We start from the raw sequence: 27,515 nt of genomic DNA, 5'->3' as shown, positions 1-27,515 counted from the left end.
TCACAGACTTGTTGGTCTCTGGTTCCAATGAACAGGTGGTATGAGGAAATCACCCCAACCAAACTTGATATTTTCTTTCTTCAACCTCAGCCGCAAGTCACAGAAAGCCTCCATATGACCCAGTTTCCTACATAGATAGCAAAAAATAGTCAGTTTTTTGTATTGAAACTTTACAGTAAACGCAATACCATCATCTCCAACAAATTTTTATCACCGTTTCAAAGGTTGCCGAATGTCCAAATAAATTTTAACTCTCATAGGGCCTGACGACGTAACTGAAGAATTTTTCATATCATACTTTTTATAGTGGTCAGCAAAATCTCCGATTAATTTAGCCAACGTTTCGTTATAATAACCAGAAGAGAGATCTTTAATCAAAATTCAAAAATCAGAATGAGTTAGAGAGGTATAGAGAGGGTTTTTATTATCTTGTATCTCCTTCCAAACAAACAGCAATCGATTGTACAACCAAGGGTCTCATTTCCTATATTTTCAAAATTAATATTATTAAAAAACCAAAACATATTTTTTTTTGTCTCTAATTCCATAATAAATACCTCTCTAAAGAATACCTTAAATCTGCCAAAAAGGTCTGCATATTTTGAAAATTGATTGGATTATATGTGAAAAATACCCCCACTATACAGAAATCATAAGTGACGATCGGAATATCTCTGAAACTATTAATAGGGACAACAACATTTTCTTTTTCATCGATAGTCAATTGATGCAGATCGTCTTTTATGGGGAAGGAAAAAAAAAGAAGTTAGGTTTAAGTAAGAGGAAAAAACGAGAGTATCGAGTCACAAAGAGAGCACAGAGAGAAAATTGCATTGAAAGTAATTTTTATCTTAATTTATTGTTATAAATATTTTTAAATATATCTATATATAAAAAAAAATCACAATTTAGCTTTTTGTTAAAAAAATAAATTTTATGGTTATGTAATTTATACTCAATTTATAATATCAATATAATACAAAACTTTAATTAATAATAACTTATTAATATTTAATCCATCCGCAATATATAAAAAATGACATGATCTAAGCCTTAAAAAAAATAAAAATGAACAACGAAAGATAATCTGAAATCTCCTTAATTGTTTAATATTATAATAATAAAACCAATAATATATTAAATAAATTGAAATTAGTTTCTGAAAAAAGTGAAAATATTGCATACACTTGCAATAACTAATGAAAGTTACATAAGAACTAATGAGCATAAAAGCTCTTATTTGTCAGAAGTACATCAATAACATCAAAAGCTTACATAAGAACTAATGAGCACAAAAGCTCTTATTTGTAAAAACTACACCAATGGCATCAAAAGCCCTTATTCCAACATCCTCCTGAGAGGTATACGTAAATTCTGTCAAATAAACAAAAACAAATATTACATAATAGTAATATGGTAAATAGTAGAGTTTGTTTCAGATGTTTTGGGCTTATTGATGTATATTTGCCTCCAAGGACAACCTGGTAGATGTGCACAAGTACAATATGCAATGTTTGGCATATTTTCATTGTGAACATTGCCGCCGCTTTGAATATTATCATCTTGGATATTTCCTTGTTGTGAATTTCCTCCGTGCGTATTGCCACCTTGAGTATTTCTATTTTGTGCATTACCATCTTGAGCATTGCTTCCTTGTACATTACTATATGACCCATAAAAGTTTTGGGCATTGCAACCTTGAACATTGACACCTTGAACATTTCTTCCTTGCGCATTATTGTTAACTTGAGCATTTCTGCCTTGCGCATTGCCGCCTTGAGCATTTCCTCCTTGCGCATTGCCATCTTGAGCATAGCCACCTTGAGCATTTTCACTTTGTGCATTCCCACCTTGAGCACATACTCCCTGAGCACTGTGACCTTGAGCATTTCCTCCTTGTGCATTGTCACCTTGAGCATTTTCACCTTGTGCATTACCACCTTGAGAATTGCCTCCTTGTATATGACTATATGCCCCATAAAACTCTTGGGCATTGCAAACTTGAGCATTTCCTCCTTGCACATTGCCACCTTGCACATTTCCTCCTTGAGCATTCCCACCTTGAGCATTTCCCCCTTGAGCATTACCTCCTTGAGCATTTCCCCCTTGAGCATTACCACCTTGAGCATTACCTCCTTGAGCATTTCGCCCTTGAGCATTACCACCTTGAGCATTTCCTCCTTGAGCATTTCCCCCTTGAGCATTACCACCTTGAGCATTTCCTCCTTGAGCATTAACACCTTGAGCATTTCCTCCTTGAGCATTACCACCTTGAGCATTTCCTCTTTGCGCATTGCTACCTTGAACATTTCCTCCTTGTCCATTTCCTCCTTGTGCATTGCCACCTTGAGCATTTCCCCCTTGCGCATTGCCACCTTGAGCATTTCCTCCTTGAGCATTCCCACCTTGAGCATTTCCCCCTTGAGCATTCCCACCTTGAGCATTTCCTCCTTGAATATTACCACCTTGAGCATTACCACCTTGAGCATTTCCTCCTTGTGCATTTCCTCCTTGTGCATTGCCACCTTGAGCATTTCCACCTTGTGCATTTCCACCTTGTGCGTTTCCTCCTTGTATATTACTATATGGCCCATAAAACCCTTGGGCATTACCACATTGAGCATTGCCAACTTGAGCATTGTCACCTTGAGCATTTCCTCCTTGTGGATTGCCACCTTGAGCATTTCCTCCTTGTGCATTTCCTCCTTGTGCATTTCTTTCTAGAAGGTTTCCACCTTGAATATAGCCTCCTTGTGTGTTGATGCCTTGGGTATTTCCTCCTTGTGTATTGGCTTGTATATTACTATATGGCCCATAAAACCCTTGGGCATTACCACATTGAGCATTGCCAGCTTGAGCATTGTCACCTTGAGCATTTCTTCCTTGTGGATTGCCACCTTGAGCATTTCCTCCTTGTGCATTTCTTTCTAGAAGGTTTCCACCTTGGATATAGCCTCCTTGTGTGTTGATGCCTTGGGTATTTCCTCCTTGTGTATTGGCTCCTTGAACATTTCCACCTTGATTACGAATTGCATGATAATGTGGAAATGGTACTACATATCCCATATATGGATTCCCAAGCTGGGGAAACTCTATATGTGGCATGCATGGTTGTATTTGGTAGTTCCCACATTGTGTATTTCCCCCTTGAATGTTTGGTATATATCCGCCAGACAAACATACATTTTGAAAGTTGACCGGAAAGGAGCTTCCATTTTGAAGATGTATAGATTGTGGTATTTGGATATTACCACCTTGTTGATTTCCGAATTGTGTACTCCTTGATTCGAGTCCCTGATCATAGCTCCATTGCTGGTTCCCTCCTTGAAAATTCCCAAAGACTGGCGCTTGAAGGTTTCCTCGTTGTTGATTTTCCAGCTGTGGAGGCTGAGCATTTTCCACATTGGCCATTGTTTCACTCAAAAGACTTAAAACTACTGGAAGGTTTTATTGTATACTTAATGCTAATCAAGGAGTGCTGTAAAGCCTTATATAGAAAATGAAGTATGCATTGGTTTGATTTAGAAAATTGTTATTTTATTCAAGTGGTTCGATTACAGATCTGAAGTCTCATTATTTAAAAACAAAAATCATTAATAAAAATCACAATAAGAGTAGACTATGACTTTGGAAATAAATTATATTTTTGGACATTTTTTTTAAAAAAAAAGCAACATATTAGCTTTCAGATAATAAAAATTATTTTATTTAACTTTAATAAAAAGTTAAATAAGTTGATTATGAAAAATTATTAAACTATCATTTTTTCCCTCAAACTATTAATCTAATCATGCTGGATCGGCAAGTTCATATTATTTTAAGTTGCAATTTATTCAAGCCTTGCCTTCAATTTATTTCAGTCATTCATAGAGTCATTACTTTTTATTTGGAATTAAATATTTCACAACAATTCAATTTAATTTAATTAATTTTTTCTATTTATTTTTTAAATTTAAAATTTTCATTTTTTTCTTTAAAAAATTTATTTTAAAAAACTAAAAATTATGCATAATTTTATAAAAATTTATTTAAATACAAATTATATCACAAATTTTAAAGTGAAAATTAATGAAATTAGAGTATGTTTTTATACTTCACTCGATACTTAAAAATTATCACTATTTGTTAAAGATGTGATACTAGGAAGTAAAAAAATATAAATATTTTTATTTTTTATCTAATAAATCAAATTTTAAATGGTTATAATTACTTATAAGTACTTCAATGCTTATAAGATAATTTTTATAAATTAAGTTAAATATCTCAATAGATATAATTTTTTTTTTGTTAAGAGAAAAAAAATGGTATATAGTACCAGCCATTGAAAGTAATAATTTGTTTAGAATTTGGAATAATTTATTTGTTTTATATTTAAGTCAATACTTTTCCATTCATTTTATGCATATGGACTAGTTCTTGATCCTGAAATCTAGGATCAAGATGCTATGCTGCCCAACTAGGAGCCCAACTAGAAGCGAGTCTTCTTAAAATTCAGCAAAAATGCATATGTGCTATTTTTATGGATGGAGTAAATATTTATTAAAATTATTTTATTTTTTAATGAATTTAATTTGATATAAATAGAATTTAATTTTAAGTCAATCAATTAAAACTCCATTCAATTATCTCTATATATAAAAAAACCAATTGAGAAGTGACCAGCAAGCATCATGCCATCTTACAAAATCAAGCCTACGTAATTGTCTTACATCATGAAGCTCATTAATGTTTTGTTAAGAGAAAAAAGAGTTGGTATAATTTATTTAGAATTTGGAATGATTTATTTTTTATTAAGTCAATATTTTTCCATTATTTTATACATGTCTACTAGCTAGTTATACATAGATATATTATTGATGAATTCTCACGGAATATTGTTAGTAACAGCTAAGAGAATGCATGATATATTGCTGAAGGTCAATTTTATACTATATTATCATTAATTTTAATTTTTGTAGTGCACAATTAATATTAAATTTTTCATTAATCTTTCAAAATCTTTATAAAAATGATAAATTAGTTAGCAGAAAAGAGAATTGAATGATTTGGTTGTTAACAGTTTGCTTACATAAAAATATTTTGATACATTTTTTAAAATTGAGGGACTGATTTATTAATAATAATAAAATTTATAGATTAAATAGTAAATATTTTTTATTTTAATAAAATTAGAGGTAAAAATAACGGCAAAACACTTGCTAAGCGGGTGTTTTCTGGTTATCAGAAACGGGATCTTCGATCCTGAAATCTAGGATCAAGATACTACGCTGCCCAACTAGAAGCCCAACTAGGAGCGAGTCTTCTTAAATTCCAGCAAAAATGATATCAACTATAAATTCTTTCACAACTAATATTTTTAATTTAAACTTATTTCAAAAGTTAAAGTCAGTGTCAAAGAAATTTTAAAATTATGCTAAATTAGATAAAATTAAAAATATAAACTATAATTAATTAAAAAATTTAGCTATTTCTCTTTATTTTGCCTAATTTTCTTTCCTTTGATTATCTTATTCACTCTCATTTTTTTTAATTATAAAAATTTGTGCTAAGAGACTAATCATAAACTGTATCTTCATTTAGACCTGACCACTGGGTGGTCACATGATAGAAATTGGTAATTTCAGTTTAAAATTAGGGTTCCAAATTACATTGTAGAGTTTCTTTAATTTAAGTTTGGCTTGATTTTTAGTTTTCAAGAATGTTAATGATTGAAATTTTTTGTAATACCCGGTTAGACTCCGATGTCGAAATTCCTACCGTCCGGTGGAATCTCGGATGTCGGAGACCTCTAGAAAGGAAAAACCATGTTTTCATAAAATGTTTTAATGTGTTTTATGGTTTTAAGCAAGAAAGAAATTAAGTTTTTGATGAAAATAGTCTTGAGAGGAAGACTCAGGTTCGGCCGCCGAACCTCAAGTTCGACCGCCGAACATGCATGCACTTCGGGAGTGCTTTAGGCCCCGAAGGTATAAGTGAGGGAAGTCCAGGTTCGACCGCCGAACCTTATGTTCGGCCGCCGAACATGGCATGCATGCGGAGGCACGTTAGGCCCCCGAAAGTGGCCTGACTAGCCACCTATAAAAGGGTCTCCTTGTCCGAATGGGCGAACTTTTCTCCCCATTTCCTGCCAAGGTGAGTTCTCCGCCGTCCCTCGCCGATTTTGAGTCTCTTCCTACAAATCTTTTATGATTTTCATGAGATTTCACTTTGTTTTAAAGATCTTTGAGCATTTGATCATTTAAGCAAGTTTTGAGGCTTGGAAGACTCAGGAGCTCTTTCCCTTAGTTCTCCAAGTTTAGGTCGTCTCCCTCTCGATCTTCAAGAGGTAAGAGCCGATCTTGAACTCATTTTATGTTTTAAGTAAGTTTTAAGTTGATTCATGGGGTAGAAATGCATGTTTAGGTTAGTTAAACTTTGTTAGGTTTTATGTGATTATATGAGCAATGTGTGTTGGATATGCATGTTTGATGTGTTGTAGTTGTGGTTTAGGATAGTTTGAGACCCCTAGGTGTTGATGTATGTGTGTATGTATGCTTTGAGAGAGTTGGATGCTTGATTGGAAGGTTTGGGAGGAAAGTGTGCATTGAAGAGCTGAGTTTCTGCCCTTTTGGGAGAAACCAGGTTCGGCAGCCAAAAGAATTTTCGGCCGCCGAACCTGTCTGCGAGGCAAGCCTTTCGGCTGCTGAAGCCTGTCCCCGAAAATGGACTTTTGTCTCTGGAGCACACTTTCGGCCGCCGAAGGTGCCGCCGAACCTGCATGACTTTCGGCTCTGGAGGGACTTTCGGCCGCCGAACCTACCGCCGAAAGTGCCCTGTTCAACCTTCCTTTGCATGTTTTCTATGAATGATTTGAGGTGTTTTAGGGGATTTTTGGGGAGTATTTTAGAGTCGTATGCATGTTTGTTAGGTCCCTCATTTGAGTCCACTTGTGTAGATTCGGACTCGAGGAACCGAGGACCCCAGCAGTGAGATAGCTACTTTCGAGTCTTGTCAGAGCTAGCCAGAGGTGAGTGGAATAACTCTCTACGTTTTAAAGTAAATAAAATGAAAGCTTTAGCATGATTCACGCATCATGAATGCCATGAGATATATTAGGGTGCTTGCATTAGAATTCACGAATATGTTGCATTGCATATTATGTTGTTGATGTGGATGAATGTTGAATGATCCATTAGCCCTTATATAGTATGATATGACAGACTATGGAAGTCCGGGCGAGCCTGCACTACGCCCCCGGCATGACTGGATATGTATGGTATGCTATGGAAGTCCAGGCGAGCCTGCACTACGCCTCTGGCATAATTAGACTGTATAGAGGGCTAAGTGGTGACAAGTTCATCCTTGATGTGAAATGTTTGTGCTGTGATGCATTTCATGATATCATATGTTTTAAATACTATGTTTTATTATTCTGCTCACTGGGCTCTAGTAGCTCACCCCTCTCTCTAAATCCCCAGGTTTGCAGGTACGGGCTAGATCAGGAAGTCAAGGAATGTAAAGTTATGTATATATGTAATAGTTAGTTGTGGACATGATAAAATTGTAAAATGATGTAATGTAAAAGTATAGTATAGAAATGTAATGCGATGATGTCTATTGAGGTTTATAGTTGTGCCTGACCCTAGTATGTTGTTAATCCCCTTGAGTTCATGATTTTTATGATGCTTATGTAACCAAACTCAATATATGTGATGTCACCCCATTGGGGCATTGTTGAGACTCCAAAGAGGAGTTAATGTTTATGATCATATTATGTATAGTGCATGCACAGGTTGAGTTTGGTGAATGAATGAAAGAATGAATGAAAGAATGAATGAATGTAAGGAAAAGTTCAAAATTATTATGTATGTGTTGATCATGTATGGGATTAAACAGGTTTTCAGGATGAATGTTAGGCTTGCTACGGGTCCTGGCGGCCTTATGCCGACCTGAATCCTAGCGCCGGTAGCGGTCCGGATTTTCAGGTCGTTACAGATTGGTATCAGAGCCCTAGGTTCATATGGTCGGACCTAGAGTGTCGGGCTCATAGATGTTTTAGAAGGTCAAGCACGATAGGAAGATCATATCCACTAGGATAGGATAAAGAGTCCTATCTTGAATGATGTTGTGAAATGCCATGATTATATGCATGTGCATTAATGATATGCTATGTATGTGATGTATGTGATGCGGGTTCATGTGCTTCCACATGAACCATTTGATGCTAATGTTCTATGTGATGTGTGCTGTTTTTCAGTAAACAGGATGAGAGGAACTCGTCGATCTGCACGATTGACTGGAGTACCACCTCAGGACGAGGGCACTGATGCCCGTCCTCCTGCATTGCCTAGGGCAATGTCAAGTAGGTCCAGCAGAGAAAGAGCAGTAAGGGACCCTAGAAGGTCTTTGGATCTGGGTAGAAGCAGATCAGTGAGGGGAACAGCGCAAGGGGATATGTCAGAGGATGTGGAGGATCAGATGGATGTGGATCAGAGGAGGGATGGCAGTCTCGGAGTAAGTATGTCGGAAGAGGGAATGGGAGAGTCCCAAGGAGGCACTCAGGCCTCGGGATTTGTTCAGCCACCTTACTACCCACCCTTTTCTCATAATCCCGGGTATTCGATGGGAGGTACATCGGATTACCCCAGTTTTACCCCTTATCACTCTCAGATGCCGTACCCACCTTTCTACCCACCGTACCCACAGTACCCCATGTACCCACCCTCATCTTTCTATCCAGGTACAGCAAACCCTACCCAGGGGATGCTGCACCTCCTCCTCCACCAGCAGCACCTACTGTCCCAGAAACCCAAATGCCTAAACCTAGCTCATCTGGGGGGAGCAAGGTCAAGATGACCGACTACATGAAGCTGGGTGCTCCCCAGTTTGAAACCGGTGATGACCCGTTTGTGTACCTTGAGAGGGTCAAGACAATTACAGATGAGATAGGAGCTAATGATAGTAGAGCCATTCAGATGGCTGGGTTCACATTAAAATGCAAGAAGGCCCGAGAATGGTTTAAGAACTATGTGAACCCGAGGTTGGATAGTCTATCCTGGGAGGAGTTTGCCAATGAGTTTGCAGGATGGGCTTTCCCTGACAGTTCCAGGGAGCTGAAAATGATTGAATTTGAGCAGTTGAGACAGACAGATGAGATGAGCGTGGATGAGTATACAGACAGATTCTTGGAGCTGTTGCCGTTTGCTGGGCAGAATCTGGACACAGATCAGAGGAAGTCAAGGAGGTATATCATGAGGCTCCATTCCAGGTATTCCTCCTTGATTCAGTCAGCAGAGAGGGAGAGTTTCCATGCCATAGTAGATATGGCTCGGAGGATGGAGGCTAGTGCTATCATCGAAGGGAAAGTCAAGCAGTCAGTGGCACAGCCTTCTGGTTCCAAGACCCCAGGAGGGGGTAGGTTAGACCCTTCTTCTCTGAGTTCAGGCAGTAAGAAGTGGGACAGAGGCTCCCGGAAGTCCAAGAAGAACAAGTTCTGGAGCAAGATCAAGTCAGGTCTGGGATTAGGAAGTGGCTCGAGCTCGGGTGCAAGTGTTACAGCATGTATGAAGTGTGGGAAGCCCCACAAGGGAGTATGTCTGGTTGGGACGACAGCTTGCTTCAGATGTGGGCAGGAGAGACATATGGCACGAGAGTGTCCTAGAGTAGCTTCTGTGGCACAGTCTCAGCAGACAGCTTCTGGTAGTGTGGCTCAGCCAGTGGCTCCAGCCGCGACTCAGGCTAGTGGCCGAGGCCGAGGGAGAGGGGCAGCCTCTTCTTCAGCGGATTTCAGAGGTGAAGGTCCATCAGCTCCAGCGCGGATCTTCACAATGACTCAGCAGGAGGCAAACACATCTAACACCGTGGTGTCAGGTAACCTTGTCATTGGTTGTTTAGATGTTTATGCCTTAATGGACCCTGGTGCATCTCATTCTTTCATTGCTCCGAGGGCCATCGAGAGGTTGGGATTGATGGTCTCTGGGTTAGAGTGTCCCCTATGGGTCAGTGGACCCAAGTGTGACCCGTCAGTGGCAGAGTCAGTCTGCCAGTATAGTCCAGTTTTTATAGAGGGGAGATGCCTTTCAGCCGACCTTGTGGTTCTAGATTTGACAGATTTTGACGTCATTCTAGGGATGGATTGGCTATCTACCCATAGTGCTACCTTGTACTGCAGAGACAAGGTAGTCAAGTTCAGATGTCAGGATGGGTCAGAGGTTGTCTTCAGAGGAGACAGGGGGAGTACACCTAGAGGTTTGATATCAGCCCTTCAGGCTCGTAGGCTACTCAAGAGGGGTTGTTAGGGTTTTCTAGCTCATGTGAGAGAGCTGGATAGTCATGTTAGAGAGCCCGCCTCAGTGCCCGTGGTCAGTGAGTTCTTAGATGTTTTTCCAGACGAGCTGCCAGGTTTACCGCCTGCTAGGGAGATAGAGTTCGAAACTGAATTGATGCCTAGAACCAGACCGATCTCTATTCCTCCCTACAGGATGGCACCAGCAGAATTAAATGAGCTTAAGGAGCAGTTGCAAGAGTTGGTAGATAGAGGATTCATCCGACCGAATACCTCACCTTGGGGTGCTCCAGTGCTATTTGTGAAAAAGAATGATGGATCTCTCAGACTTTGTATCGACTACAGGCAGTTGAACAAGGTCACTACCAAGAATAAGTACCCGTTGCCAAGGATCGACAATCTATTTGACCAGCTAGGCGGAGCAGGTTGTTTCTCCAAAATAGATATGAGATCGGGGTACCATCAGCTAAGGATAAGAGAAGAGGATGTACCGAAGACAGCCTTCAGGACCAGATATGGGCATTATGAGTTCCTTGTGATGCCGTTCGGGTTAACCAACGCCCCTGCAGCATTCATGGACCTCATGAACAGAGTATTTAGCCAATACCTGGATCACTTTGTTATTGTCTTCATAGATGATATCTTAGTGTATTCCAGGAATGCAGAGGAGCATGCCCATCATCTGAGATTAGTTCTGCAGACCTTAAGGGAACATGGCTTGTATGCCAAGTTCTCCAAGTGTGAGTTCTGACTGAGGAGCATTTCATTCTTGGGGCACGTTGTGTCGAAAAATGGAATCGAGGTAGGCCCCAAGAAAGTGGAAGCCGTAGCTAACTGGCCTAGACCCACTACAGTTACAGAGATCAAGAGCTTCTTGGGTTTAGCAGGTTACTACAGGAGGTTCGTTCAGGACTTCTCTAAGATTGCAGCTCCTATGACCAGACTAACTAAGAAGAACCAGAGGTTTGTGTGGACCGATCAGTGCGAAGAAAGCTTTGAGGAGCTCAAGAAGAGGTTGACTTCAGCACCAGTGTTATCTCTGCCAACTAGCAATGAGGACTTCACAGTCTACTGCGATGCGTCCCGTGTGGGACTGGGTTGTGTGCTAATGCAGAATGAAAGGGTGATTGCTTATGCTTCTAGACAGCTAAAGAAGCACGAGTTGAATTACCCTACACATGACCTGGAGATGGCAGCGGTGATCTTTGCACTCAAGATGTGGAGGCACTATCTTTATGGGGTTAAGTGTGAGATCTTCACAGATCATAAGAGCCTGCAGTACATCCTGAGTTAGAGAGATTTGAATCTGAGGTAGAGAAGATGGGTAGAACTGCTTAGTGACTATGATTGTAAAATTCAGTACCATCCGGGTAAGGCGAATGTTGTGGCGGACGCCTTAAGCCGGAAATCACTTGGCAGTTTGTCCCATATTTCAGCAGAGAGGAGGCCAGTGGTGAGGCAGTTCTTCGAACTCTTGAATGAAGGTCTACAGTTGGAGTTGTCTGGTACAGGTGTTTTGATTGCCCAAATGAGAGTGGCACCCATGTTTCTGGAGCAGGTGGCTTAGAAACAACATGAGGACCCAGAGTTAGTGAAGATTGCCAGGACTGTTCAGTCAGGCAAGGATAGTGAGTTCAGATTCGACAGCAAAGGGATCCTCCGCTATGGGAGCCGATTGTGCATACCAGATGACGCAGGGCTAAAGGGAGACATTATGAGGGAGGCTCATAATGCTAGATACAGTGTTCACCCTGGAGCCACCAAGATGTATCAAGATCTGAAGAAAGTTTATTGGTGGCCAGCTATGAAGAGGGAAGTGGCACAGTTTGTGTCAGCCTGCGAAATATGTCAGAGGGTGAAGCTGGAACATCAGAAGCCGGCTGGAATGCTTAACCCACTACCTATTCCAGAGTGGAAATGGGAGAACATAGCTATGGACTTCGTGGTGGGGTTATCGGCAGCGTCCAACAGATTGGACTCCATATGGGTGATTGTGGACAGACTCACCAAATCTGCTCACTTCATCCCTATCAGGAGTGGTTATTCTGTGGACAAGTTGGCGCAAGTGTATGTAGATGAGATTGTCAGACTGCATGGGGTTCCTGTTTCAATAGTGTTCGATAGAGGACCCCAGTTCACCTCCAGGTTTTGGCGGAGTCTGCAGAATGCTATGGGTACCAGGTTGGATTTTAGCATTGCTTTCCATCCACAGACGGATGGACAATCAGAGGGGACCATCCAGACAATAGAGGATATGCTCAGAATGTGTGTGCTGGATTTTGGCGATTCTTGGAGGCAGCATCTACCTCTGGTGGAGTTTGCCTACAATAACAGCCATCATGCCAGCATAGGGATAGCCCCATACGAAGCCTTGTATGGAAGAAAGTGCAGGTCGCCTGTCTGTTGGGAAGAAGTAGGAGAAAAGGCCTTGGCAGGGCCTGAGCTAGTAGAGATCACCAGCAGAGTGGTGCCCATAATCAGAGAAAGGATCAAGACTGCTGCAAGCAGGCAAAAGAGTTATGCAGATATCCGTAGAAGGCAAGTAGAGTTTCAGGAGGGGGAATTGGTATTGCTCAAGGTGTCTCCAATGAAAGGGGTGATTCGGTTTGGGAAAAAGGGTAAGCTAGCTCCGCGGTACATCGGACCCTTTGAAGTCTTGCAAAAGATTGGGAATGTATCGTACAAGCTGGACTTGCCTGCTTCAATGGAGAGAATCCATCCGGTTTTCCATGTTTCCATGTTAAGAAAGTTCGTGTCAGATCCGGGCAAGGTTCTTAGTGAGCCTGATATGGAGATCCAAGAGGATCTCACCTATGTTGAGCAACCAGTACGGATCCTAGACACCCAGATCAGAAAGCTAAGGAACAAGGAAATCCCGATGGTGAAAGTCCTTTGGAATCACCACAACATCGAAGAGTGTACCTGGGAGACACGGGAGTCTATGCTCCAGCAATATCCTCATCTCTTTTAAGGTGTGTGTTATGTGTTAGATATATATGTTGATGTTTTATGCTTTGTATGATCATGTTTGATGCCATGCTATGTTGTTTGGTGAACATTCGGGGACGAATGTTCTTAAGGGGGGAAGAATGTAATACCCGGCTACACTCCGGTGTGGGAATTCCTACCGTCCGGTGGAATCTCGGATGTCGGAGACCTCTAGAAGGGAAAAACCATGTTTTCATAAAATGTTTTAATGTTTTTTATGGTTTTAAGCAAGAAAGAAATTAAGTTTTTGATGAAAATAGTCTTGAGAGGAAGACTCAGGTTCGACCGCCGAACCTCAAGTTCGGCCGCCGAACATGCATGCACTTCGGGAGTGCTTTAGGCCCCCGAAGGCATAAGTGAGGGAAGTCCAAGTTCGGTCGCCGAACCTTATGTTCAGCCGCCGAACATGGCATGCATGCGGAGGCACGTTAGGCCCCCGAAAGTGGCCTGGCCAGCCACCTATAAAAGGGTCTCCTTGTCCGAATGGGCGAGCTTTTCTTCCCATTTCCGGCCAAGGTGAGTTCTCCGCCGTCCCTTGCCGATTTTGAGTCTCTTCCTACAAATCTTTTATGATTTTCATGAGATTTCACTTTGTTTTAAAGATCTTTGAGCATTTGAGCATTTAAGCAAGTTTTGAGGCTTGGAAGACTTAGGAGCTCTTTCCCTTAGTTCTCCAAGTTTAGGTCGTCTCCCTCTCGATCTTCAAGAGGTAAGAGCCGATCTTGAACTCATTTTATGTTTTAAGTAAGTTTTAAGTTGATTCATGGGGTAGAAATGCATGTTTAGGTTAGTTGAACTTTGTTAGGTTTTATGTGATTATATGAGCAATGTGTGTTGGATATGCATGTTTGATGTGTTGTAGTTGGGGTTTAGGATAGTTTGAGACCCCTAGGTGTTGATGTATGTGTGTATGCATGCTTTGAGAGAGTTGGATGCTTACTTGGAAGGTTTGGGAGGAAAGTGTGCATTGAAGAGCTGAGTTTCTGCCCTTTTGGGAGAAACCAGGTTCGGCAGCCGAAAGGATTTTCGGTCGCCGAACCTGTCTGCGAGGCAAGCCTTCCGGCTGCCGAAGCCTGCCCCCGAAAATGGACTTTCGTCTCTGGAGGGCACTTTCGGCCGCCGAAGGTGCCGCCGAACCTGCATGACTTTCGGCTCTAGAGGGACTTTCGGTCGCCGAACCTGCCGCCGAAAGTGCCCTGTTCAGCCTTCCTTTGCATGTTTTCTATGAATGTTTTGAGGTGTTTTAGGGGATTTTTGGGGAGTATTTTAGAGTCATATTCATATTTGTTAGGTCCCTCATTTGAGTCCACTTGTGTAGATTCGGACCCGAGGAACCGAGAACCTCAGCAGTGAGATAGCTGCTTTCGAGTCTTGTCAGAGCTAGCCAGAGGTGAGTGGAATAACTCTCTACGTTTTAAAGTAAATAAAATGAAAGCTTTAGCATGATTCACGCATCATGAATGCCATGAGATATATTAGGGTGCTTGCATTAGAATTCACGAATATGTTGCATTGCATATTATGTTGTTGATGTGGATGAATGTTGAATGATCCATTAGCCCTTATATGGTATGATATGACAGACTATGAAAGTCCGGGCGAGCCTGCAGTACGCCCCCGGCATGACTGGATATGTATGGTATGCTATGGAAGTCCAGGCGAGCCTGCACTATGCCCCTGGCATAATTAGACTGTATAGAGGGCTAAGTGGTGACAAGTTCATCCTTGATGTGAAATGTTTGTGCTGTGATGCATTTCATGATATCATATGTTTTAAATACTATGTTTTATTATTCTGCTCACTGAGCTCTAGTAGCTCACCCCTCTCCCTAAATCCCCAGGTTTGCAGGTACGGGCTAGATCAGGAAGTCAAGGAATGTAAAGTTATGTATATATGTAATAGTTAGTTGTGGACATGATAAAATTGTAAAATGATGTAATATAAAAGTATAGTATAGAAATGTAATGCGATGATGTCTATTGAGGTTTATAGTTGTGCTTGACCCTAGTATGTTGTTAATCCCCTTGAGTACTGTAACAGCCCGGCCATCCTCCGTGACCGGCACTGTCTTAACATCCCCTCACCCTCACGGGATCTGTAAAATGTTATGATGTAAATCAATGTAATGTAATAGATAGAGTTGTGCTTTGCCCTAGAAGTGTGGGTAATCCCTTGCATATGGTCCTTATGTATGTCTTTAATGAGACAGGAAAACCAAGCTTATTTTATGTTGCCCCATTAGAGTTGATGATGAGAACTCTAGTGTTGGGGTTTATGATTATGAGTTTGTGCATGCACGGGTTAAGCTTGGTGTATGAAAGAAAGAAAAAAGTTTACAGTTTTATGTTTTACAATTTTTATGTTTATGTTTGATCATGTTTGGGTTTATACCAGATGTACAGGATGTATGTTAGGCTTGCTACGGGTCCTGGCGGCCTTAAGCCGATCTGGATCCTAGCGCCGGTAGCGGTCTGATTTTCGGGTCGTCACAAGTACATGATTTTTATGATGCTTATGTAACCAAACTCAATATATGTGATGTCACCCCATTGGGGCATTGTTGAGACTCCAAAGAGGAGTTAATGTTTATGATCATGTTATGTATAGTGCATGCACAGGTTGAGTTTGGTGAATGAATGAAAGAATGAATGAATGTAAGGAAAAGTTCAAAATTATTATGTATGTGTTGATCATGTATGGAATTAAACAGGTTTTCAGGATGAATGTTAGGCTTGCTACGGGTCACGGCGGCCTTATGCCGACCTGGATCCTAGCACCGGTAGCGGTCCAGATTTTCGAGTCGTTACATTTTTTAAAAAGAAAAAAAAATATTTCAGATTTAGCCCATCAAGTGGATTTAAAACCAGTTTTCAATCACTTCAGATCCAATTTTAGCTCTTTCAATCTAGCTTTAATTCATATTTTAGAGACCTATTCAAGTCAATCCAATTTTAGTTTTTGGAATTAAGGATTCGGAATTGGATTGCAACATTTTATAGTTTGGAGAAGGGTTTGGGTTTAAACCCAAAACTGTGCTAGCAAGTGTTGAAAGCAAAGGTTCTCGATGAGAAGATTACATTCACTAGTCCTATAGAAGATTCCATCGCCCTTGTTATAGCTAAGCAAGATTTCAAAAACAAGGTTCTAAAATCCCAATACCCAGTACCCATTAAACTGCATACTTTTTCCCTCCACACCGAGAAAAATTTACTACCTAATTTATTTGATATAAGAAAATTTATTAGTTGATATTTTAATTTTGAAAAATATATTAAAATATTTTTGAGATTTTAAAAAATTCAATAACTTCCTTCCGCTAGTTTCAACCGTTAAGTCCGCTAATTTTAACCGTTAAGTGTTTTATGAATTAATTTTTATATATGTGAAAACTTAACACTTAATGATTAAAATTAGCAGAGTGATTAATTAATAGGTTTTTTTTTAAACCGATAAATTAAATAATAAATTTCAAATAAGGATCAAATAGTAATTTTTTCATTAAAAAAAAACCTCATTTGTAACATAAAACAGAACAGAAGTAAGAGATAAAAAAGTTTCACTGTAAAAAAAATATCCTGAACAAGACAACTTGATTCAACATTTTGCTGGTAATGTAATTCATTCAGGAACTATCCTTGCTTTCGTATACTTTGTATTTTAATTGCATTATCATTTGTTCAGTAATCTTCATTTCTCTTGCTATGGAAGATTCCTTGTAAAATAGTATATTCAATTTGCTTTTCTATTATCTTTTACCCATCAAGTTAGCATCAGAAGTTATGCTTGTTTATTAAAGCATCTCTTGAAAAGATTTTATAGGATGGATTCCATTATTTAAGAATCGAGATGAAATAATATAATTATTTTTTATTAACCAACTAGTGATCTCAAGTTCAACCTTTTAGACTTAGTAAGGTAACACAATGCAACCCTGCTCATAATTTAAAAGGCAAAACTCCATAGACCATAATCAATAGCCCCTCAAGGATAGAGAAGTTTTTCTCTTTAGAAATTAAGGAAGTTTTTCAAAAGGTATGAAAAGTATAAATAACTTTGCATGAATATTTAATTAGTAGCTTCATATATACAATAAACATCAGTTGTGTTCATTATAAGAGAATCTTATAATAGGTTTTCTGTGAGAGAATTTTTCTCCACTAAATTATAAATTTTGTCACTATAATGTTTAGGTAACAAATAAAAAAATTGCCACAAAGTTATCAAAATAAATGTGACACGAAAGATTATAATAATATATATTTTATATGGGGAATTAGAATTCTCACAAAAGTGTAATAACAATAGTGACGAATTAAATTCTTTATAAAAGTAATCTTTTTAGTGGGCAAGAAATATTGTCACAAAAAGTAATTACTATTAGTGGCAAACTGAATTCTCCATTAAATGGTTAAACATTAATGAAGAAAGTTTTTCCCACTAGAAAGGAGATTTTAGTGGCAAAAATATTTTCGCCTAAAATGATGACGCATTCCAAAAATATAGAGGAGAATTTATTTTGTTGATCTCAAAAAAGTAATATTTGTGACGAGTTTGACACTATATTCAATCTAAAATTCTTCTCTTTATCTATACCGATTGCCATCTCTAATTAGCATAAAATTTCAAGAGCTATATCTTATAAAAGAATTATAATCTTGGTTAACATCACATTCGATTGAAAATATTACAGCAGTGAGTTTATAATATATATGTATTATTTTTATCGTTTAGTGTATTCTAAGAATTCTAATTTCATGCAACTCAAAACTCAAACTTAGCATATCCTCAATATAGTTCAGGTAGAGACATTGCCTAAATAAGATTGTCTTAACGTAGTTTATTCCATATGTCTAACTCGCCATTTGATGGTGAAGAACCCAAAAGATTATCATTCTGAAACCCCTAAAAATAAAATGAATGAAAGAAAGAAAGTTAGTTAATAAAGCAATAAACTAAAATAGTATAAGAAAAATAAAAATTGATAAACATATATAATAATTAAGTTATCTTTGGATGTAGTTGTTGAATAGTTTTGAGTATATACTACCTATCCATTCTCTTTGCTCAACTTAAACTGTAAATTTCACCTGTTCTGTCGAATGTATAGATTTTTCTAGAGAAACTTTCTTTAATGTTTCACTTAATATGTTGTGAAACTTTGTCTCAAATAAGTTTGTTTTACATTCGGTAAACGATATCTAGAATTTAGTATATTTCTATAGTAGCTGAAGTTCATATTCCAACATCCGTTTCAACTCGTACTCAAACTTCTCACTCGGTGTTACTATATAGAAAGTAACAATGATAACATAAAATAGAAGAAAGAAAAAAAAACTCATGTATATTGCTTGCTCTGTATTAACTTATATATACAAGAGCAGAAACTACTAGAATGATCTAGAGGTTCTTCTCAACATAATGCTAATTACTTTCATAACTAACTATGCGTTTTCCCGTTTAAATTTTCTGCATGTCGAAGGCATGACTTTTCAGGTCGGCATCAATTTGGTGTTTTCCAGTTTGGCACCAGTTTGACATTTTTCAGTTTATTTCAGTTAGGTATCAGCTCGGTATTTTTCAGTTCGACATAGCCTTAGGAAAGTCATCTCTGTGCACTTCCTCATATGCACCATTTTATTAATCTCATACTTGTGCAATGCGTTTTGTTTACTAGCCATTATACTTTCACCCTCTCCTCAAACTGAGAATGGGATATTAAAACTGTTCCCAGCTTAGAGACAAAGGTAGAGAACAGGGGAGATTCGAGGCACTTGGTGAAGATATCTGCCAGCTAAAGACAAGAAGGTAAGTGGAATGGTTGGATGCTTAGAGACAAAGGTAGAGAACATGGGAGATTCGAGGCACTTGGTGAAGATATCTGCCAGCTAAAGACGAGAAGGTAAGTGGAATGGTTGGATGAAGCCTTTGTTGCTTTGATCACGAATAAGATGGCGGCCTATGTTTAGATGTTTTGTTCATTCATGAAAGACCGGGTTTGCTACTATGTGTAGAGCTGCCTTATTGTCACAATGTAGTGGTATTGGTGTGCGGAGGTGGAGAGAGAATATGCGTAGGAGATAGCCGAGCCATTGTAACTCATAGACAGTGAAGGCTATACTTCTATATTCGACTTCAGCAGAGGAGCAACTGACAATGCTCTATTTTTTTTATTTTCCATGAAATGAGAGCTTGCCTTATGAATATGTAGAACCCAGATATGGATCGACGGGTATCAGTGCAGAAGGCCCAGTCAGCATCACAGTATGCTTGAAGATTAAGTGATGTTTGAGATGGATAAAACAGGCCTTGGTCAGTGGTGCCTTTGAGATAACGTAGCATATGTAGCTTAATTGTTGCCAAACAAAAGTAATATCTAGTTGTGAAAGATTGAGGTATAAAAGTCGTCTCACTAGTCTTCTATAACGAGTTGGGTCAGGGAGGAGAGCTCCTGAACAGTTTGTGAGCTTGAGTCCTCGAGGCAGAGGTACTTGCGCGATTTTGGCTTTTGAGAGACCAGTATCAAGAATAAATGTTTGTGATGTATTTTCTTTGATTAATGTACATTCCAAATGCAGAGCGGACAATTGCCAGGCCAAGAAAAATTTTTGCATGTCCCAAGTCCTTGATTGTGAATTGAGAGTCTAGGTAGCGTTTGGTAGCCAGGATCTCTGCTTAAGTGTCTTCAGTAATCAACACATCTTTCTTTACTTGTTCATAAGAATATGGTTCATGTATCAAAGATAGTAATACTACGAACTCTTTGTGTGCAAGTGTAAAACAAAGATGGTTTGGAGAAATTTGGGTTAATGATGTACCTGAAGGTGGATTTAGACTATTAGAGCGATTGTGTGGGATATAAGTTGGATCTTAAGCTATTGCCACAAAATCATTGAACCAACTTGGTTTCTGATGAGTCTTTGAAGTCCTTTGAATCTATGTGTTTGTAATGACATTTTGTTGTAGGTCTGACGGTGAGATCAGATGGTATGGTAGGTCTGAAGGTGAGGTTGGACGTCAATCCAAGTCTAAAGGTGAAGTCGGATGGGGTATAAGATGGGTATCAAGAGGCTGTGGTACTTCTGTTTCGGATTCTTCTTGAACTGATATAGGGTAAAAGGGATTAAAATCTATCTGGTTATGTGTTTGGTAGGGAAAGATGGATTCATGAAAGAGGACATATTTGGATATATATATATGGTCTTGCTACTAAGGTCATACAGTGTGTATGTGTAACGACCCGAAAATCAGACCGCTACCGGCGCTAGGATCCGGGTCGACTTAAGGCCGCCGGGACCCGTAGCAAGCCTGTCATATAACCTGTAAACCTGTATAATCCCATACATGATCAACAACATGCATAAAAATTTAAAACTTTTCTTTTTAAACATCCAACTCAACCTGAACATACATGTACATAGTCCTGATCAAAATCATGATCCCTCTGTGGGATCTCATCAATGCCCCAACGGGCGCTACAACATGAGATGAGTTGGCTTAAACATAAACATTATAAAACATTTCTATAGATCATGTATCAAAAGGGATTACAATACTCATAGGGTCAAGCACATCTATAACCTCAATATATATATATCTCATTACATAACATACTGAAATCTCTTACATTACATCACAATACAATTGTCATGTCCACACTCTAACTATTACATAGACATACTTCAAAACTCTGGCTAACCTCCTGGTCTACCCTGTACCTGCACATCTGGGGTTAGGGGAGAGGGGTGAGCTACAAAGCCCAGTGAGCAGAATAGTAGAAAACAATATATTAAAATTTCATGCTTTCATGGAATGCAACACATCACAACTAATCACATCTCGGATGGTATTGTCACCAATAGTCCTCTACATAGTCCAACTGTGCCGGGACGTAGAATGGGTACAACCGGTCTTTCCCTTAACATAACATATCATACAGTCCAACTGTACCAGGGACGTAGAATGGGTACAACCTGGACTTTCTCTTACATCGTGCTAGGGACGTAGAATGGGTACAACCTGGACTTCCATACCATATCATGCCGTAGCATCATCATGCCATATGAGGACTAAAGGATCATCCAATAACCAATCCACATCAACATCATAAATGCAATGCAACATATTCGTGAATACTAATGCAAACAACCTACTATAACTCATGGCATTCATGATGCATGGATCATGCTCAAAATTCATATTTCATTTAATTTAAAACTTAAGGTTTATTCCACTCACCTCTGGCTAGCTCTGACAAACTCTGTAGCAGCTGGCTCACTGCTGGGGTCCTCGGTTCCTCGGGTCCGAACCTACACGGGTGGACTCCAATGAGGGACCAACATATATAAACATAACTCGAATATACTCCCCAAAAACCCCCTAAAACATCATGAAACAATCATAGAAAAACATACAAGAAATGGTTGAACAGGGCACTTTCGGCGGCAGGTTCGGCGGCCGAAAGTCCCTCCAGAGCCGAAAGTCAGGCAGGTTCGGCGGCACCTTCGGCGGCCGAAACTCCCAGACAGAGGCGAAACTCATGCATGTTCGGCGGCACCTTCGGCGGCCGAAAGTACCAGACAGAGACGAAAGTCTCCTTTCGGGGGCAACTTCGGCAGCCGAAAGGCCTGCCTCACCAGCCATGTTCGGCGGCCGAAAGTTCCTTCGGCTGCCGAACCTGGTTTCTGCCAAAGGGCAGAAACTTGGCTCCCTTATGCATTTTTGCCTCCAACTCACCAATCATGCATAAACTTGTTCTAAAACATGCATACATACCATACATTACACCTAGGGGTCTCAAACTAGCAAATACCCCAACTACAACACTTCAAACACACAAAAATCAACATACATTGTTCATCAAAATATCAAAACCCATAAACTCATCAACAAGCCTAAACATGCATCTCTACCCATAAAACAACTTAATGCTTGTTTAAAACACATAACAAGGGTGGATCCGAGCTTACCTCTTGAAGAAACGAGAGGAAAGACGATCCTAGCTTGGAGATGGAGAGATTGAGCTCTTTGAACCTCCAAGTATCCAAAACTTGCTCTTTACTCACAGATCTTCAAAACAGAAGTTAAAACCCGTGAAAATCATGGAAGATCTAAGGAAAACACTCAAGATCGAGGGAGGGGGTGGCGGAGACTCACCTTGGCCGACAATGGGGGAGAAAAAGCTCGCATGTGCGGACCTAAGGGACCCTTTTATAGTGGCTGGCCAGGCCACGTTCGGGGGCCGAATGTGCCTCTGCATGCATGCCATGTTCGGCGGCCGAACTTGGGTTTCGGCGGCCGAACCTGGACTTCCCTCACTCATGCTTTCGGGGGCCTAACGTGCCTCCAAAAGGCATGCATGTTCGGCGGCCGAACTTGACTTTCGGCGGCCGAACCTGGGTTTTCCTCCAAAGACTTTTCATGCAAAAACTCATTTAATTTTCATACTTAAAACCATGAAATACCTTAAAACATTTTATGAAAACATGTTTCTACCCTACTAGAGGCTTCCGACATCCGAGATTCTACCGGACGGTAGGAATTCCGATACCGGAGTCTAGCCGGGTATTATAGTATGCCTTATGTCCTGTGGCAAACTCCAGAAAAATGCATTTTGTTGCTCTGGGTTCGAACTTGGTTTTGGAGGTCTTACATTAGTTATACAACACAGACACCCAAAAGATCGCAGTATACTATAATCTGGTACTCTATTGTTGAGAAGTCCATAAAGAGTCTTCCATTTAATGATAGAACTTGGGGTTCTATTTATCAGATAAGTGGCAAGTAAGACTGCCTCTCCCTAGAAATTCTTTAGCAAGCCAGAATGGAACATCAAAGCTCTGGCTATTTGAAGAAGGGTTTAATACTTTGTTTCTACAACTTCATTTTGTTGGGGGTGTATAGGCTGTCGTTTTTTGATGGATAATGCCATATTGTTGAAATAATTTCGTTGTCTCAGTGTTCAAGAATTATGTCCCATTGTCTGTCCTTATGTGTTTCACAATGACTTGGTATTGTGTTTGAATCATTGTGAGAAAGGTGAAGAGGATTGAATGGACTTGAAACTTGTTTTGCATGAGGTAGGTCCTTGCCGATCTGCTATAGTCATCCACTATGGTTAAGAAGTATGAGGCACTTATAAAAGCAAGTCAGTGATCATCCCCAGATGTCTATATATAATAGGTGAAAAATAGTGGGGCTAGAGTTTGAGCTTTTTTGGAAATGGCAATCTTGACTGTTTGGCAAGAGGACACATGTGACATGGTGACATTGATACATTACAGTTAAAGTCTTGTATATGAGCAAGCTTTGATATGAAAGCATGGCCAAATCTGTTGTGCCATAGAGAAGTATCATTTTTATTCATTTTGAAATCAATTACATTATCACAGGCATTAGCCCTTTCTGATACATATTTTATTATAGAGAATGAACTGTTATTGATCTTGTATAATCTTTCATGGATGTGTCCCACAGCAACCAACTTTTCAGTCCAAAGGTCCTGTAACTCAAAGTGATTCGAATAAAAAAATCATAGAAACATTAGAATTTTTTAGAAGTTGTTGAACATATAAGACTTTGTATTTGCAACCTGGTATATGAAGTACATTATGCAATATCAAGTTAGTTTTAAGTCTGACATCGCCAATTCTTCTAACCTCTTTAGTCGATACATTAGATAGTGACACAATTATGGATTTAGTTACAGGCTTGGTGTTTTGTAAAAGTGTAAGGAAGAACATGTTTGAGATATATGATGAGTTGCAAAACTCATAATTTTTTTTCCTCATTTAATTCCTTGATTTTACTATAATTTTGATATAAATATTTAATTTTAATTTGAATTTAATTTTGGATAGGGTTGTGAGCAGAAGTTAAGAAAATGAAAGAAAAGAAGGCTGAATTAAAGGATTTTTTATACTGGGAGGCTATAATCTTGACCAAACCTGTAGTCCAAGGCGATGGAGAGATAAGATAGATTTTGTCACCTAAGCAAGAATAAGATCAGCTTCAAATGGGGTCAAGTTGAATTAAATTCAATCAGATTATGATAGAGATAAGATAGAAGTAGTATATTTTGTTTTAAACTATTAAGTTTTATCCTTTGTGTCTATTAAAGACTCGTAGCATTAAACCTAGAGAACATCATATTCTACCTCTCTATCTCATTTCCTCTCTTGTTGCCCCCATTGTTGTAATTGTTATAATTTTATTATGGCTATGAGAGGCTAAACAATTATTTTCAGTTGAAAGTTAAATTAAATTGAGATTTGTTCAAGTTGTGAAGTTATGCACTTCAATTCTTTTCATCTTATTTCTATTTTTTATCAATTTTTTATTTCAAGGAACATCACCTCCATTGTTGTTTTCTTAAGAATTCAAGAGGCCTATTGAATCTCTTAGAAAAATAATCTATAGCTAATTAATCTAATTAAATTTGTAATTATTTAATCTGGTTAATAACAAGTAGCAATTAATATATTAGTTTATGTTAAGAAATTGGCAGATTTAATTTAAATAAATCACGTATTTTTATTGATCAAGTTTGAGTTCTTCTCTCTTAATGCAATTGATTAACTAAATCTACACGCGTGTTGGAGTTGTTAGTTGACTAGGAATTAATTTAAGTGCGAAGCGGATTAATTTATTCATAAGGAAGAATTAATGGAATTCGCGTGTTTGACCACTATAACCAAACAATAGATAATAACATGAATTATTTCTCTAACCAATGATCATCTACAAAATACCTCAATTTGATTACTTTCAGCTAAAAGTTTTAACTATTTATTTGTTGCTCAAGTTTCAATTGCATTGTTTATTATTATTATTTTCTTTTAAGTTTATTTTTATTGGTGTGCCCAAGGCACAACCTAAAAAATTCTCTTTTTCTCACTTTTCGTATCAAACTAGTTTTTCAATTAGTCATTTAAATTAAACAGAATTAAGGTCTTTGTGGCATCGATACTCAAACACTCTATCTATAAATTTTTACCAATTAAGAAAAAGGAAGTAAATTTTAAATTTATAGATTCGACACTCGTCAATATAGCACTATTATCTATGATCCATTTACCAGTCTTAATGGAACAAAGAAAAGTAGAAGAATTTTGAGTGCATTCACCTGCAAATTCAGTAAATTCAGCATAGTTGGCCTCGTGGAGCCCTTTGCCTTTTATCATCCTGCTCAGTTCTTACTGAATTGTGCTGGTGATTGTGGCAATTAGTTCTTCTTTACGGGCTTTATCTGGCTCAACCTCAAGTGTGGTATTGCAAGTATCTTCTACAACATTTGCAAATTGCTTCGTCTTCTTTTATTTAAACCATTCAAGATATCCGATTAGCTTGAAATAAGAGTCCTTGGTGTGCCCTGTGTTTTTGCAGTGGTCGTAAAACCTTTCATCTTCCTTTCCTGTTTCTCTTCTCTTGAATGATGTTTTATAGCCTATGTTCTCCCTATTATTACCCTGTGTCTTGGCCATCATGACTATGGAACCATCTGTCAAGTTTGGTGTGAAGGTGTTAACCTCTCTTTATTTTTCAACCATCAATACCATGGCATATGCAACAATTCACCGGGGAAAATGGATCCATGAGGAAGATCTAGTTTCTAACGTGATCATATGATGAATTTAGTCCCATGAGGAACTGGGTCAATATGTCGCTTTCACAAATTTCACTCATCTCCTTTGTAGCACCACAAGTACATAAAGGAAATAGTATGAAACAAGATAATTCATCCCAGACTTTCTTGAGTTTAGTAAAGTAAACCATTATATTCATGTTACCTTGTGGGAACGAGCTGATCTCTCTCAAGATATGGTAGATCTGAGGTCCACTGCTGCCCCCAAAGCGTTGAGCCAACTCTTCCCATAGTTCATGAGAAGTTGTAGTATACAAAAATGCCTCTACGATTTCTTTGGAAATAGAGTTAAGAATCCAAGAAATCACCATGATGTCGACTTTCTACCATTGCTCAAAATCCTGAGAGTCTTCCTTAGGTTTTTTGTATTTTCCTGTGACGAAGCCAACCTTATCCTTGGCTTACAGTCGATCAGCCTTGACCTGCTCCAGGTCAGGTAGTTCTCTCCAGTGAATGGTACGCTCGCCAACACTGCTCCTGGAGAATCAGAATTATACAGAGTGAGGTGGCCCTTCTGGTTCACAATAGGGATCACGTCGCTGGTACTAGCCATTGCTGCTACAAAAGCTTGATTGTTAAGCTTTGATACCATGTACAAAAAGTAACAATACTAATAGAAAATAGAAGAGAGAAAAAACTCGTGTATATTGTTTACTCTATGTTAACTTATATATACAAGAGCGAAAACTACTAGAATGATCTAGAGGTTCTTCTCAACATAATGCTAACTACTTTTATAACTAACTATGCATTTTCCCGCTTAAATTTTCTGCATGTGGAAGACGTGACTTTTCAGGTCGGCATCAGTTTGGTGTTTTTTAGTTTGGCATCAATTTGACGCTTTTCAATTTGTTTCCATTCAGTATTAGCTTGGTGTTTTTCAGTTTGGCATAGTCTCAAGGAAGTCATCTGTGTGCACTTCCTCGCACACACTATTTTATTAATCTCATACTTGTGCGTTGCGTTTTGTTTACTTGTTGTTACTCTTTCAGTTACTGAATGATATATACAGTCCCGGACAGGAACAACAATAGTTATAATCTGACCAAAGAACAACAAGTTGATCATCAAACGAAAATTAAAGAACAATAACATATACATGGACCTGACTCTTCCATATAAGACTTAACTTTCAAAAGTTTGGCTTGATTATCTAAAATAATTAAAAAGCCATAAACAAATGAAACAACTCCATAATTTTCTAAATGAGTCAAATTTAAATATGTTAATATTCAAAATAAGCAAAGTGTGAGTGCGTTAATATTTGGTTTGAGTTCAGATAGACTAAGTTCGAGTTCAACTAATCAGATTAAAATGCTTCAAAATTTGGTTCATGCATGCAAAGCGAAGATGAAGAGTGCGACATTACCTTTGTTTTTGGGAATAGCCATTCGTAAGTAATCTTATATCTCTCAAGGCTAAACACAAAGCAATATATGAAAGCTTTGCTTGAGGAATGTCTACAAGGACGACAACAAAGGGAATTCTCCGATTGAGTTTGGTCGCCTTTTAGATCATCCAGACGAAGGAAAAGCCGTTGAGATTGCTTGGAATTTTCAGCATGACCGTTTCCTTCTTCTGGCTGTCTCGTGCATCTTAACTCGTCATTCACTTTCTGGCAC

The 27,515-nt window shown here is 38.7% G+C and overlaps 1 protein-coding gene across 1 annotated transcript; it reads right to left on the bottom strand.

Annotated features, from left to right (window-relative positions):
• On the bottom strand, positions 1-3,411 carry LOC110619835 (glycine-rich cell wall structural protein 1.8). The gene is made up of 4 exons (XM_043958522.1): positions 1,482-3,411; positions 1,319-1,374; positions 573-592; positions 1-127 (listed from the first exon to the last, which is right to left on the bottom strand). The coding sequence occupies exons 1-4, from the start codon at positions 3,409-3,411 to the stop codon at positions 1-3; spliced, it is 2,133 nt and encodes a 710-aa protein (XP_043814457.1).
• Positions 3,412-27,515: the final 24,104 nt, after the last annotated feature.

Source organism: Manihot esculenta, chromosome 7 (genome assembly GCF_001659605.2).
Source record: "Manihot esculenta cultivar AM560-2 chromosome 7, M.esculenta_v8, whole genome shotgun sequence".
NCBI classification, from domain to species: Eukaryota; Viridiplantae; Streptophyta; class Magnoliopsida; order Malpighiales; family Euphorbiaceae; genus Manihot; species Manihot esculenta.
Note: the sequence above shows the minus strand (reverse complement) of the source record. Positions and strands in the feature narration are given on the sequence as shown.